The 15,236-nt window shown below is 33.4% G+C and overlaps 1 protein-coding gene across 1 annotated transcript; it reads left to right on the top strand.

The window, feature by feature from the left end:
• The first annotated feature begins 2,440 nt into the window (after positions 1-2,440).
• Positions 2,441-12,964, top strand: LOC8261174 (KH domain-containing protein HEN4). The gene is made up of 8 exons (XM_015717748.3): positions 2,441-2,667; positions 3,775-4,446; positions 7,348-7,815; positions 7,929-8,174; positions 8,317-8,523; positions 11,541-11,596; positions 11,677-11,776; positions 12,243-12,964. The coding sequence occupies exons 2-8, from the start codon at positions 3,817-3,819 to the stop codon at positions 12,621-12,623; spliced, it is 2,088 nt and encodes a 695-aa protein (XP_015573234.2). The 5' UTR covers positions 2,441-2,667; positions 3,775-3,816; the 3' UTR covers positions 12,624-12,964.
• Positions 12,965-15,236: the final 2,272 nt, after the last annotated feature.

The raw sequence follows: 15,236 nt of genomic DNA, 5'->3' as shown, positions 1-15,236 counted from the left end.
GATTTCAAGTTATTTAACAAGTGATACATACAAACTCCATATGTTGCTTCAGGCTATATCTTCTTACAAGCTTTCTCTATGCCTTTATGTCTATCGGAAATTATGCATATTTTGTTCTTGTACTAAATGCTTGTCTTATATTTTTGAAGAACCACTCCCAAGACAAATCATTTTTAGAATCTACTATTGAAAATGCAAGTGGAAATATCTTACCTCCTACATCTTGTGTGCTTGCTGTTAGTAGAGTGTCTCCGTATGTTGCTTTAGTCAACAACTATTATTGGTCTACAATATTTTTACTCTCTTATAGATGCTTCAATTGCCATGAACATGTAGGAAGAAGTCACGATTTGTTCTTAATTTAGTAATGGTACCTGGATTTGTTTTTCTTAGCATATGTAAGTAACTTGGTACCTTTTGATAAGACTCATCTGACTTCCTTCTAACCAATTCTAATGCTTTTTCATTTGACCTCCATGCTTTTGCATAATTCAAATCCATTCTATATTTATTTTTCATGTCTCTTACTATATCTGATGGGGTATATATAATTTTGATGTTAAGGTATTTAGACTTGATGCATTCTCCCACCAAATTCGTTGTGGCTTGCCTTTGATCACTCAATCTTATTACTAATGGACAAGTATGATTTTTGTTGAACATTTTGATCTTGAACATGCTTATTTTCCCATTCTTTGATGCTCTTACAAACCACTTGCAATTCTCATCCAAACAATTCAAGTAATACTATTTTTAACAAGATTTGTTTACCTTATAGTGAAAGTGGTTGTTTATCTCATGGCCGATTTTAATGTCTCTTTATCTATGAAAACTTGATCAACTTTAACATGTGGATGTCTTGGATTTATTATGATTGTTAATTCTTTAATTGCACATTCTCCTTCTATTTCTTTTTCTACAACAACTTTTATTATCAAATTTGCATAATCTATGTAATCTGGAACATCTTTATTTGTTAAGAGATGTTCTAAAATTGATTCTTCAATCAATGAACATTGTAAATTTGTTTCCATTGAACTTGATGCAAAGTAGTTGATTTATGATTGAATCTCTACTGTAGTTATACATAAAGGATATTCGATGAAGTCACTCTCTCTCTTCTTCAACTCTAGGTAGAATAGAAGGCTTGCATTGTCTTCTATTTGTAGTGATGAATAACCTTATTTTACTTGATTTCGAATCTCTAGTTTAGTTTGCTCCATATTAATCTTTATTTGTTCTGATATGATTTGCACAAAATTCACAAAAGCTGTTATCCTTTAGTAATAGAATGCTCTTTGCATCAAAATTTATATATCTGATATTTTCTTCTCATTGTCCATTATGGTGAAGAAAAATAGATACTATTGCCATGTTTGTATATGAAAAAATAATATAAAAGACTATTTAACAATTAGTAATAGTGGCAGTATAAAATACTTTTTACTAGTTTACTTTTAAATCTATTATATACTTATTGTAAATATATACATATTGGATACATGTATATACTCATTAATTCTCAATATACAAATTTTGTACAGTATATATATAAAACAAAAATAATTTAAATATTAATTTTTTAATTTTACAATATCTCTATATATTCATGTTATACTTTTTACTGTATATTATTTTTTTCACGTAATATATATTTATTATATACTCTTCATTGTAACTTTTAAAATTTATTTCATATATTATTTTAAACTACTTTATATAGTATATTATTGATTTATTCTTTTTTATTATTTATATTAATATAATACTCAATACAAATGCTTTATAGGATATATACCAATAACACATGGGTTTGAATATATTTTTATAAAATTTCAAAAGATATACTTATAGTATACCTCTGTATTACATACAATTCTGTTTTAGATTTTCTACATGTAATTTCTGATTATTTACTTATCTTTAGATTGAAAACTTAAATTCTTTAATCATCTTATTCTACATATAAGTAGTTAAGTAAATCATATAATATACATATTTTGAAGGATTTTAATGTATTTTTTTAAACATCAAAAAATAAAAAAAATAGATAGATAAAATTACATTACCTATTTTCAGATTTGAATTTGATCAAAAAATATAATATACTTGTTTATTGAAAAAGCTTTATGTTCTCTCATTTTATTGTTTATAGTAAATTATTGTCAAAATTTCTATTTGATTTTTTTAGATTTTGTGTTGTAATCTTGTTAGATTGAGTTGCTGCGATTTTTTAGATATTTGAATTCGTTATTTTAGAGCAGAGTTCGCGTGTTTTTTCTTATATTGTATAAAAATATTTTTTTTGACTATCAACGGATTTTGTAAGTTTTTACATCTAGTGATATAAAAGTTAGAAAGCTAATATTTTTTGACATTTATGTAAAATTCGTGTTTTTAACACACTAAGATTTAAGAAAAGCAGACCCCGGATACGAGTCTATGATGAATGATGGGCCTTAACAAGCCTCTTGCAAAGTACAAATGAAAAGAAAAAAACCCGCAAAGAACAACATTTTGAAGCCAAAATCCGGCAACCTCCCTATTCCGCGTCCATGGAGAAGAAAAATGGAGATTCCAGAGCATCATCAGTCGCTAGCCTAGCCACCACCGCCGATTAACTCGATTATAATTTCTCTCTTTTATTCATTATTATTATCATCACAGGTACGTGCTCTCTCATTTTGCTGCTCCCAAAACCCTAAATTTTCTGATTGCCTTTTTTTATTTATTGGCGTATACTCTCATAATTGCAGCATTATTCGAGATCATTGTACATAGTTGTAGCTTGTTCTCTCTCTCTTTAGCAAAAGAAAACCCTATTATTAGCTTAACCTATTGCACTTGCATTAGACTTTGTATTCCATTTGTTTCTAAGTTAGTGTTCGTTTGGAGTTGGAGAAATTTGAATTTGAAGTAGCTTAACTGTAACTCCTTTCTTTTTTATTATTAAATTTACTTTTAGCGCTGCAGTTCTAGGGCTTGCTATTTATCTCTACTTTTTTTTTTTTTTTCCTTTTTGGGTTTATCTGAATGTGTAATTGATGTATGCTCTCATAGTCGTACAATTAGAATGTGTTAGTTTACAGAGATTAATCTAGCTACTTTCTTTTTCAACTTTCTATTTTCTCACTATTATTTAGAGGGTGAGTTGGATCTATATTCTTGAATAAACAGGTAATTATCAACTTTCTGTTCTTTATCTTTCATGGCTTTTAATCTTCTCACTATTATTGTGTGAATTCGGATTTTCCTGAATTGGTGTTAATGTTTTTGATTAGAATATGCGGTCGTTTGTAATTTGTATTATAACATTGTCAGGAGAAGAGTGTAGTATTAATATACAAGATAGGTTGATTATTTGCATTAGGAAATATTATAAGGTCTCTCATAACAGGACGCCAGGGGAATCCCCAGTTCCATATTTTCATAGCATGCTCAATTAGAGAGCCCGACCAAAAATACTCAAGATTTAACTCTCATAAAATTCCAATATCTCCTACTAACTAAAGCTCCAAAAAGAAGGATCAAAGCAGCCTGTTCATTTTAATTGTGCCAAAAAATTGAAAAAGTGCCAAATAGTACTAAAGTTTGCATTGGTGGACTAGTTTCTAGAACTTTTATCAGGACACATGTCATGTCTATCAACTTGCATTATTTGTATAAAAGTGATGACATTTTTTTAAAGCTACTTTATTGTTCATTTCAGGCCATTATTAATTAGAGATTCAATGCCTTTGGTTTTAAGGTGATGATAAGAATTTGTTTGTGCAGGACCAACCGATCGCCACTTCCTTTATTAGTTTTTGGGGCAGTATGGATGGGAATAAGAGGAATTTTTTTAAGAAATATCAAAACAATCAATTCAAGCGGAAAGGGGTTACCAGAAAAGGAAAATGGAACAATTCTGGCCGTGAGGAATCTTCAGGGAACCCACTTCCTGTTGATACTGTCTATCGTATACTCTGTCCTTCAAGAAAAATTGGGGGTGTTATTGGAAAGGGTGGCGGCATAATTAAAGGCCTAAGGGAAGAGACCCAGGCAAAGATTACAGTTGCTGATCCTGTTCCTGGTTCGGACGAAAGAGTTATTATAATTTATAGTTCTCCTGAAAAAATTTCTAGGAATCATAATGATCATGAGGATTTGACTATGGAGAATGAGCAGGACATTATGGAGCCTTATTGTGCTGCTCAGGATGCTCTCTTGAAAGTTCATGACAGGATTGTTGAGGAGGATCTTTTTGGTGGAATGACATCTGATGATGATAATGAAAACGGTTTTGTCACGGCACGACTTCTAGTTCCAAATAACATGGTAGGATGTCTTCTAGGAAAACGTGGAGATGTCATTCAAAGATTGCGAAGCGAGAAAGGTGCTAATATCCGTGTTCTTCCTGCAGATCACCTTCCCACTTGTGCTATGAGCACGGACGAATTGGTTCAAGTAATATATCTTGCCCCTTTGATTCTTTTAGTTTCACAGGAAGTGCCCATAGCATTTGTTTATATCTGACTAGATCTTATATCTTCTTTTCCACTTCTTTCTTACTGGAACCACATTTTAGTGGATTTTCTGCCTACCAGGATTTTTTTTTATAGATGTGGCATATGTTGGTAAATTAAGAAATCTTATTCCCAATCTGTCAAAGCCACTGTTCCAGTAAAGTTTTATGCTATATGGAATAGTTATAAATTATGGTTTTACAAGTTAAGTGTCAAAAGCAAATTTAATTTTATTGTATAGTCTTTATATTTTCTTGGAATATCTTATGTTATTTATTACAATATATTTAGTATAGTCACTTATCAAAGATATGTATTTCATTCAATCACGGTTAGAATCCAGTTTTGTCGTAGTTTAACTTTTGATGCTTGACCCTTCCCCTCCAGTTCAATTATGGACTGGTTTTGAACACATTTGTTTGGCATGGGAAGCTTATTTTGTTTTCTAACAGTGCTAAAGCAACTATAACTTTGAGATTTGTGCATTTCTAAATATTGACAGCTTTGTATCATTGTATGAATGTATATAATGATAGCTATCATGCCCAATAGGAATCTTCTAAAAGTTATCTTGCTGTGCTATCTATATGGGAATATAATTGTACATATGCTGTCTAATCTAGGGTCCTTCCTCTGACTTAATGTTCCTATACCAGTTGCTAGTGAGCAAAGTTATTGAGAGTTGGCTTTATGTTACTGTTTGAAAATGAGAGGCTCTGAAATGGTGTCCCTTGATTTAAGAATCTGATTCTTATTGACAAGTTGGATGCTGGGGTTGCAGTCTCTTACTCTCTTAATCTGTAGCTCATTTCGTCACCCGGTGATCTTCCTTGATCAATATGATTACTCAGGCAGTGCGTTTCAGTTACTTGCCAGCTTATAAAGCCACATTTCAGATTTCTGGCTGTCACTTCTGAAGACAACTTGCCATATTGGTTGGAATAGTGAAATTGCTTATGCTTATTTAGATTTAGGCCTGGGCCTCCTCAGTGCGGAGCTCTTTTAGCATCAGTTGGCCATGAGTTGAAGCTAAACCCATTATGGACAAAGGAAGGAAGGAAAGTACTAATTCTGGGTTTTAACTTTTCATTCTGCAATGTAAACCAGAAGTTCATTATATGTGGACCATAATTCTTGCTGTTAATCCATTTCGAGCCCTGTTCTTTCAGTTCAACTGCGAAGTAATTTCTTAGGGATTGATATCTTAGTTCTAAGATTCTCTTCTTTGTCTCTATAACCTCTGATTCTAGGTGCAGCATAATGGATTCAAGAAGAGCTTCCAGTTGTCTCTTTGGAAGTTTATATTTGACTACGTGAAACAGTATTATAAATGGATTATAAGCAAAATAACCATCATTTTTTCTCTACACAAGGAAAGGCCAAGAATTGAGATGCTGCAAACTCTTCAGAATCTTAGTGTGGCAGGCCATGAGGTTTTATGGGATTTTATTTTTTACACTTATGCTTATAATATAAATAAGATAGTATCTTTAGATCACATTTTCAATTGCTGCAAGAGGAAGATGGTTAAATGAAACTGTATATGTGATCTGAAAGTGATCGATGGAATATGATATGACCATGTCGCCTAGTGGATTATGGTGCTCTTAACTCCATGATTAAGTGGACATGTGAATGTTGTTTGGCTTTGTCAAGACCTTTGGCATTGAAATCTTTAAACTTTCTACTGATTTCGAAGTAATACATGGATTTCTTACTTGAACTCCACCTTGTGAATCAGCATGGTTGAATGCATGCCCTCTTGTTAAGACAGGTCTTCCACGGCTGTTTGCCTGCTTCTTGTGAGCAGCTCAAATTGGTGCCAGCCTGTACATTACCCGCCAAAGATGTGACAACCAATTTCCCAGATGAGAGCTGACATGATCTCTTCATGCTTTGTCTTGGAAGGAAGTCTCTAGACTCAAGTTTGAGAGATATATGCCCAAATGTGAATGCACCTGGAAGATCAAGGCATATCTTGATTAAGATGGTGAATCAAAGGATGGGGCCAGTTATGCAGAAGAGGTGGGTAGAGTGACCTTTGTTCACTACATTGTTATTGTAGAGTGCAGGAAGATGATGTAGTGAGCCAAATAGGAGTAGTTGAAGGACCAATTGCATTGTGATATCTCTTTTTTCTGTACCACATCTTATACTTGTCTTCATTGCCAAATTTGTTTTTCATGCCTTTTTATAGGAGACAGTTTCCAGATAGTTACTGGGATGAGTTGCCCATGTTTTCAGGTGTTTTATGTTTCTCTCCTCTATGGCCAATATCAGTTAGTGTGTACACTTCCAAATAAGGTTATCCTTGTCTCATTATGTGATACTCTAACTACTGAAAGTTGCAGCAAAGCATTCTGGACCATTTCCTATTCAAGTTGAAATTCAATTCTCATCAAGTTGGTGCCATTCAGTGCATAAAGGATATTATCAAAATATGTATGCCTAGGAGGATAGAACTTATGGAGATAACTGTCTCCATTCATTGACTCTTGTAGAGCTTTATTCCTAGTTGACTTACAATTTTGATGAGTGCATGCAATATGTACTTGCTTCTATTGAAATTTGTATGGACATGCATCCTTTCTAGCTATGGAGTGAACAAATAGAGTTTATGTAGTTATGTATATAAAAAAGATTATTGCATTAATGAATATTGATACTATAACGTTGTTATAGGGAACTGCAAGTAAACTGTTTTGTGATAATTTCTAACTTTATGTTGCTTATCAATCCCTTAAACTTCTTTTCTTTTTTTGTCAAAATCTTGTCTCAGAAGGAAAATCTGAACTTTTTGTAACTTTCAACTGAAAGTGTAATTTTGGAAAGTATGTTTCAGATATCTGCAAAACCTGATGTGGCGAAAAAGGCTCTTTATGAAGTGTCCACTCTATTGCATCAAAATCCACGAAAGGACAAACCTCCAAGTGTGCCTATGCCTTACAGTGGCCAAAGTTTTCATCCTCCTGGTGGTCCCATGAAAAATCTGCCACCACTCGGAAGTCCAATGTGGCCTCATCATAACAGTTCCCACAGTATACCTCCCATGCCAATAATGGGGAGATATGGCAGTCAATCCTCAGGATTTGGGCCAGGTGGCTTTGATGATGTTCCTCGAGGACATGTTGTGGAACCTTCAGCTGAGTTTTCTATGAAAATCTTGTGCTCTGCTGGGAAAATTGGTGGGGTAATTGGCAAGGGAGGCTCTAATGTCAAAGTGGTTCAGCAGGATACCGGAGCTAGTATTCATGTTGAGGATGCTTCAGCGGAGTCAGATGAACGTGTGATTCGTGTATCTGCTTCCGAGGTCTGCTTGGCTTTCAAAAGCTGCAAAAGCCTGCAATTTAATCATTCAATGATGCCTAAGATTGTTATGCTGCCAATATACTAATGTGAATTATGGTACTGATATTGTTTCAGGCTCTCTGGAATCCGAGATCACAAACAATTGATGCAATCCTTCAGCTTCAGAATAAAACAAGTGACTTTTCTGAGAAAGGTACAATAACGACCAGACTTCTTGTCCCCTCGAGTAAAGTTGGCTGTATACTTGGACAAGGAGGTCAAGTTATCAATGAAATGAGGAGGAGAACTCAGGCAGACATTCGCGTTTACTCCAAGGATGAGAAGCCTAAGTGTGCATCTGAAGATGAAGAGCTTGTTCAGGTGACATGGTTAAATGGTGCATTTATAATCTGTATCTGATGTTAATCTTTATACTTCTAGTTGGTGATATTTTCATGATTTTGATTTTCTTTTTGGCCATTTCTTACAGTATTGATCTAATCCTTACTATTGGTTATATTAGATATCTGGCAAATTTGGTGTTGCCAAAGATGCTCTGGCAGAGATTGCATCAAGACTAAGAGTAAGAACTTTACGAGATGTGAATGCTGGAGCAGAACCTGGGCCTGTTGGACCTATCCAGGGATTTGGGGCTGCACGAAGCTTGCCTGGCAGAGGATCATCTGGTATGATGGGAGCTAGTAGTTCTGGTGGATATGAACCTCTCAGGGTAATTTTCCTTCTCTCCATATCTTCTGGTTTTTGTACTTGGTATTTATCGAAAAACTATGGAAGTACCTGCTAAGTGTCTATAACAAACTTCACGACCAGTATCAAAGAGCTTAGTTCTATGGTCTTATATACTACTTTGTGGTTGTTGAAAGAAAATGGTTCAGCATGTGTATCATTCCTTACATTTTATTTAATGTCTTTCCGTGCTTCGCTATTTTGTTATTTTCCAATGGATGAGTAAAATGTGCATGTATTGCCATGGATAGTACTTAATTGCATTGCAAATATGGCCTTCTCTGTATGACTACCTCTCTTTGTAGTATACAGACATGTATATATGCATGTGTAATTCTGGATTCCGTTGTGTACTATGAAAATAAAGTACAAGACAAACTACTGCTTTACCAAAACATGAAGAAAGAAACTGTTCGTTTAACAATTCTCTTATAAGAACAGAAACTCCATTATTATAAACTGCACATTACCAGCTAATGGCCAGCTGAAATAACTGTTGGGAGGGAACCTTTGGTGTCAGTTTAATCCATAATCTTGTCTCGTGCAAAGTGGCTGTTTTTGTGATTTAAAACACGTTAGTCTTTTGGTTGCAAGTACAAACTATTGTGTGAGCATTGGAGTGTAATGCTCATGAAGGCTCAGTGATTGACTAGGATTAGGAAAGAAAGCCTAGTTAAATACACTAAAATTGGAGCTTGAGAGAGGTATCTCTGTAATTGAAGAAACTTAACTTTTAAAATCTAAAGTTTCAAGAAGCTATCAGTTAAAGTAATCAATGATAAAGATATCATGAGTTAACACTTTTGCAACTTTTGGGAAAACAATGATGGTTGGAGACATTAGATGATATTATGAAATGAATTTTAGAACATGTGGTAAGAGGAATGAGGCTTGGAGGTGGTCTTTTGCATCTTGGCGTGATTGTTGAAGAAGTTAGAGAGAAATGATGGGATTATAAGAGGTAAGTGTTGTCTTAAACTTAGAGATGAAAATTTTCCTTAGTGACGGGGAACCCATCCTTGCCAAATATAACATGGCTGGAATCACTTTGGGCAACGAACTATTAGTTAAAACATTATTCGTTATTTTTTATATCAACTAATAGTTTGGAAATGTTAGTATATGTAAATATTTGATGATACTATACAAATGTATGATTTTTTTAATTGTTTATAAAACAAATGAAATGGGGAACTTGGAAATGATACTCGTCCCGTATGTAGCATGGAAACTTGGAAACAATAGAAACAGCAAACGGCATTTTTCAAAAGTATAGAAACAGGTATGTGGGGAAAACTTATAAATATTAAAAACATAGACGAATGCCTGTGAATATTAAAAATATGGTATCATATATATATATATATATATATATTAAAATCTATATATAAAATTATGAATATTTCAAAATACCATTCAAGTAAATAACTCTATGGATGAAAAGATATTCAATGGTCAAATCACTTAGAAAAGATTATCAATAAAACAAACAACTAAGCAAGTCTTTAAAAAAATTTCTTAATAAACAAAGTTCCGTAACAATAATAAATACTCATTTTTCTTTTAAGAATTTCTTAAGAAGGAAACATGCTTTCAAACAGGAAGCATGTGTTAAATTTTTCTAAATTATAGAAATGGCCCCAAATTGTTTCAGAGGCGTATTTTATAGTTTCTATGCTTCATAGCTCGTCCAATGTTCCCTTCTGATTCCTAATGGAGCAGGGATGGGAATAGAGAACCCACCATGCCCTGTGCCATTTTATATGCAGCTCATATGCAAATTATTTTATTATTTTTATTTTTAGCTTATTTTCTCTTTTTCTTGTATCCATTTACCAAAACATGTAGCTTATTCTATTTTGTGTTATTTCTTTTCCTTATTCAGTAAACTTCTTCAATTATAGAGAAGGCTATCTTCTTCTCCTTGTTACTCATCATCTCTCATTCAGATACAGTTTTTTTTTTTCTTTCAGTTTTTCTATGCTGTATCCATCTTTTTCATAGGACTAATTTTACTATAATTCATAGATCCTACTATTGTGATAATCTTCAGTATTACCCCCAATATATAACTCGTGAAAGCTATTCAATATTTCTATGTTTATAGGAGAGGCTTGTGGGTTTCTTATTGTAATTTGTTTCTAAAAACTGAAGTCCTACTGCATGAGATTTATGGCATAGTGAGGGTTAATTATGAGCAGCCTTTTCTCTGCATCTCAAGGAGGTTATGTTGTAGTTTGAACTTGTGATCATTAGGTTAAAATGCAGTAACTTTATTTTTCTACTGGGGACTTATCTTCTGAAACATATTTATCAAGTTATTTGCTTTATTCTCTCTATTATGTTAATGTGTTGATCACACTGTCCTTTTCTAGCTTAATACACCATTTTAGTGCCCAAGGTATTAGATTTATTGCTTTCTCAACTATTATCTCCTCATGCTGCTGCTGTGAATGTTTCCCTTTCTGTTACCATGTCTGGTTAAAGAACCTTAACTTCAATATGGATCTAATAACTGTAGTATATGCTGAAGAGTGAATGGATTCAACTAGAAGTAAATCTAGTGAAGTAGTGAAACACATGAAAAAAAGAGTAGGTCCTCAACAAATTATAATGGAAGAGAAGATCACCCTGACCAATTCTACTAGTTTGAATTGATATTTAGTCGACTTAAGTGCAGTGTACGCTCTATATTGGGTTCACAAGTCATTCTAAATATATGGGTTGATAAAGTCGGCCATGTTATTTTTATTGTAATTATCTCATCAGTTTGGATAGACGAATCATTGTGGGGTGGGATTGTATTTGCGGTGAAACGCGATTAATTGGTATTTAATATTGACATTCTTGTGATGTTCTAGTTTTAAACATTATAAAAATTAATGATTTACAATGTTTAGATGCACGAGTAGTATTATCAAGAAAATTGCAATTATGATTTCATTTTTCTTTGAAAGATTATTGGCAACAAATATCATTGTTCTCCATCCTTTCTTGCAGGATACTGAACATGAGTATGAAAGTCATAGTTATCCAGTTCCTCCAGCTGCTGTTGGGTACTGATACTATTTTAATTTTATAATTTGAGTGTGTATGATAACTATGATTGCCTTCTTTACTTTACTATTGTCTTCAGTCCCAGATATCGAAATGTAAACAGTGCTTTGGATGCTAATATTTCAAAAAGTGGAGTCAATTCTGTTGCAGGAGCTGGGGGGATGTCATATGTTGGTGAGGTATGTCATTAATTACGCGGACTAGGTGAAATGTTGCCCTGCATATTTCTATCACAACATGCCTTTCTGTCAACTTCATTTCTGGGAGAACAGATCTACTGAATTTGGATACTAAAGAAAAATTTTCCTCATCTTATTTATTTCTTTATCGCAAAGTAATATCATGACAATTCCATGACTCTACTTAAATTACGACCAAGACGGATTAATTGTTTGTTACTAAATTTCTGATTTTTCTTTTTTTAATACTTTTCTCGTGCAATCCCTTTTGGCTCATGTATTTGCATATATAACAGGTAATGGTTCCATGTTGGGTCTTTCAGACATAATTGAATATAAAATTGATACCATTTGATGAAAGTTCTTAAGTAGACTTCCTGAAAAAAGTGGCGAAGTTTGCATTACGTTTTACATCTTGAAAATTTCATCTGTTGCAAGATTGTTAAATCACTGCTCTACATCTTAGGTTGCTGGGACTAGGATGAAGCTCCAAGATCCTCTTTCTGGTGGATATGAAAGTTTCGTTGAATTCCGCGGATCTTCTGAGCGGCTGAATGCGCCACAAGGCATGCTTCATCCTTTTGGGCCTTCTGCTGGACACAACATGAATCCACAACAAGGTCCCTATCAAAGTAACATGACTGTCCACCCAAGCTCCTACCAGAATGCAAGTGCTCAACAGAGCGTCTATCAAAATGTAAATTCTCAGCAAAGCCCCTATCAGAACATGAACATGCAGCAAAGCCCCTACTCAGCGAATATTCATCATGGTGTCTATGCCAGCACCAATGCTCCGCAGGCAACATACCACAATATTAGCGCTCAGCAGGGCACCTATCAGTACTGATTTTGATATGGAAATTTTTGTACAATAATTAGCAGTCAGGATTCTTATTCTGTAACCGGTGGATCAGCCTGCCAATAGAACAGACTGATTTAGATGCAGTTTAAGCCGGTGCATCATTATCTTAGGCTTTTGCAGGCAGTAGGGAACAATTTTGGTTGTGCCATGCTTCTGCAATTTGTAAACATCGTTTCGGAGTAGAGGAATATACAAGATTAATTTTTCAAATGATGGATCCCCTGTTTATTACAAACTGAATTAGTAGAATCTGCCTAGGAATAGGATGCGTTGGGACTCCCATGTAATTTATTAGCTTGTTCTAATACAGGAGATTATTCCTTTTTTCTCCGACTCTTATTTGTTCAGAAATGATAATGTATGCTTTTCTATTTTCATTATCATCCTTCGATTGTTCGATTTGGCATGACTGTGATGGGGCGGCATATTGACAAGCTTTCCGCAATTGAAGGAAATTTTCACTCATCAGATGTTCCATCAATTGAATTATGTTTCTATTTTTGTTAATCCGTTAATATAATGGATGTTAATGAGGGCAATATATGAGCTCAATACCTAATTCCTTGACCTAGGATTTTTAATTTACATGGTTGTTTCAGTAAGGCTGCAAAATGTATCACGCTACGCCAAGCCTAGATATCAGATACGAGCATGTTTGGATTGAAGCTGCTAGCCTGCCACTTCCACGAGACCTGTTACAGGTTTCTTCTTCCTTTATATATATATATATATATATATATATGTATATATATTTCCATATTATAATTATCAATTAATTTGCTTAATGTGCATGATTTATTATTATTATTATTATTATTATTATTATTTAATCTTTGTTTCTTAATTATTGCTTTATTAAATAAATGAATATTTTTTATTTAAAAAACATGATTTTTAATGAATAAAAAGTTTATAACAGGAAAAAAGAAACAGATGCCTATAGTGGTTCTCACTTCATATTTATTTTATAGGACTACAAAATTAATCTGACACGTCTCTTATTTTCTAATTTTTGTTGAAGTAAAAACAGTCGTTCACAATGGGCCAAAAACTCACCAAAGGCAAACAGAAAAAGATTTTAAACTCAAAAAGCTTTCTTCAAAAAGAAATATTTTTACGACTTATTAATGCCATATTTTGACCTACTTTAAATCTTCTTATCTGTATATGGGCAATATGGCCATTTCTAAACCATGGTTGACTTTGTATCAAGTGGCATTCCATTTAAGTACAATTACTTTCCTTAACCATCTTAGGTATGCAATATCTCCAAAAAGACTTCATTATCAACTTGGCCACTTTTAAGAGGAATTGGGGTGGGGTTGACTCCTGTTTGACAAGAATTTCATGTTGATTTCCCTCGTCATCCAATATACTCCTCAATTGAACATTCTCTATTAACCACAAAAAAGATTTCAACAGCTGGATAAAGTATTTCATTCCAATTTCAACCTGACAGCTGGTATATACTAATTAATAATAATAAAAAATCATACATAGTATTAAGTGAGTCCATTTTCTTTTTAACATTCTATTTTGTAAATATGAGAGTAAGGTAAAATAATATTTTATAAAATAATCGTTACTTTCTTTCCAAATAAAGAATTGAAGTTCTAAAATTTTATAAAATCTTTAAAAGCTTTGGAAAATCTCTCTATCTAATAGGAAAAATTGACTGATGTATGAATTATGAACTACACTAAGTGTAAAATAGACTCTCTTTTTATTTTTCCCAATATATTGTCATTTTAAAGTAGTATATACTATAGTTTTATCAAAGAAAAGTATATATATATCAAAAAGCCTATCATCATCACTACAGGAAGCAACACCATGCTATATTTTGATTGAGAAATTGAATACACAAAACTGAGTGCCCCCATGTGCCCCCCAAAAATATTCATGCAATCAAATTTGTCTTCCTAAAAGTAGATCAAAGGTTTATCTTTTCTTTTTTATCCAAATCCCCATTAATCCAATCCAAGGTCTTTGAGTGCCCTTCACTAACCCATAGAGAAAGGCCCCCCAATACAAGAAAGTGTTACAAACTGTTGAGGTGAAAGTGCAGTCAGCAATTCACTTGAAAAGTTTCTTGGATCATCCACCAGTGTGGTTTTGAAATTGGTGATCCACCTGAGCTTTGAATTCATGGGCTGAAAAAAGAGAGTAGCTGAACAGCAACATAGCATGTTGAGCATTCTTCTTGTCTCATTCAATCGATGGCATCAAGGCTTATTCATGGTGATATTGTAATTATGTGATGAAAAATGTAACAAAACATGGAAAAAGAAATTTATTCCACCATTGCACTCCATTATGGTTTACAAAAATACATTTAGTATGAGGAGTTCCTAACAAGAGATAATGCTTTTCTTTTTCTGACTTGCACCTTTTTGTAGCATCAATGGCATTGTTTCATGTATTAATAAGTAGTTGGAGTGATTCTTATCCCTGAAATTGAAAGGTATAAATTGTCCACATAAGTTGGGACAAAAGGATCCCTGTTGGAAAAGATAAAGATATATTTATCGTTATATAAGTGAATATATGAGGAATCTTCATGCTTTGAGTCACTTGATAAATATACGATTGATTTAA

This window comes from Ricinus communis, chromosome 5 (genome assembly GCF_019578655.1).
Source record: "Ricinus communis isolate WT05 ecotype wild-type chromosome 5, ASM1957865v1, whole genome shotgun sequence".
Lineage (NCBI taxonomy): Eukaryota > Viridiplantae > Streptophyta > Magnoliopsida > Malpighiales > Euphorbiaceae > Ricinus > Ricinus communis.
This window is presented reverse-complemented; position numbering and strand designations above follow the sequence as displayed.

What these genes read in the sequence shown, in the direction of transcription:
- LOC8261174 (XM_015717748.3), top strand. Translation starts at nt 3,817, where the DNA reads ATGGATGGGAATAAGAGGAATTTTTTTAAGAAATATCAAAACAATCAA. An exon ending in GCACGGACGAATTGGTTCAA is followed by an intron (nt 4,447 to 7,347) that starts GTAATATATCTT and finishes AGTATGTTTCAG; the next exon opens with ATATCTGCAAAACCTGATGT. An exon ending in TTCGTGTATCTGCTTCCGAG is followed by an intron (nt 7,816 to 7,928) that starts GTCTGCTTGGCT and finishes ATATTGTTTCAG; the next exon opens with GCTCTCTGGAATCCGAGATC.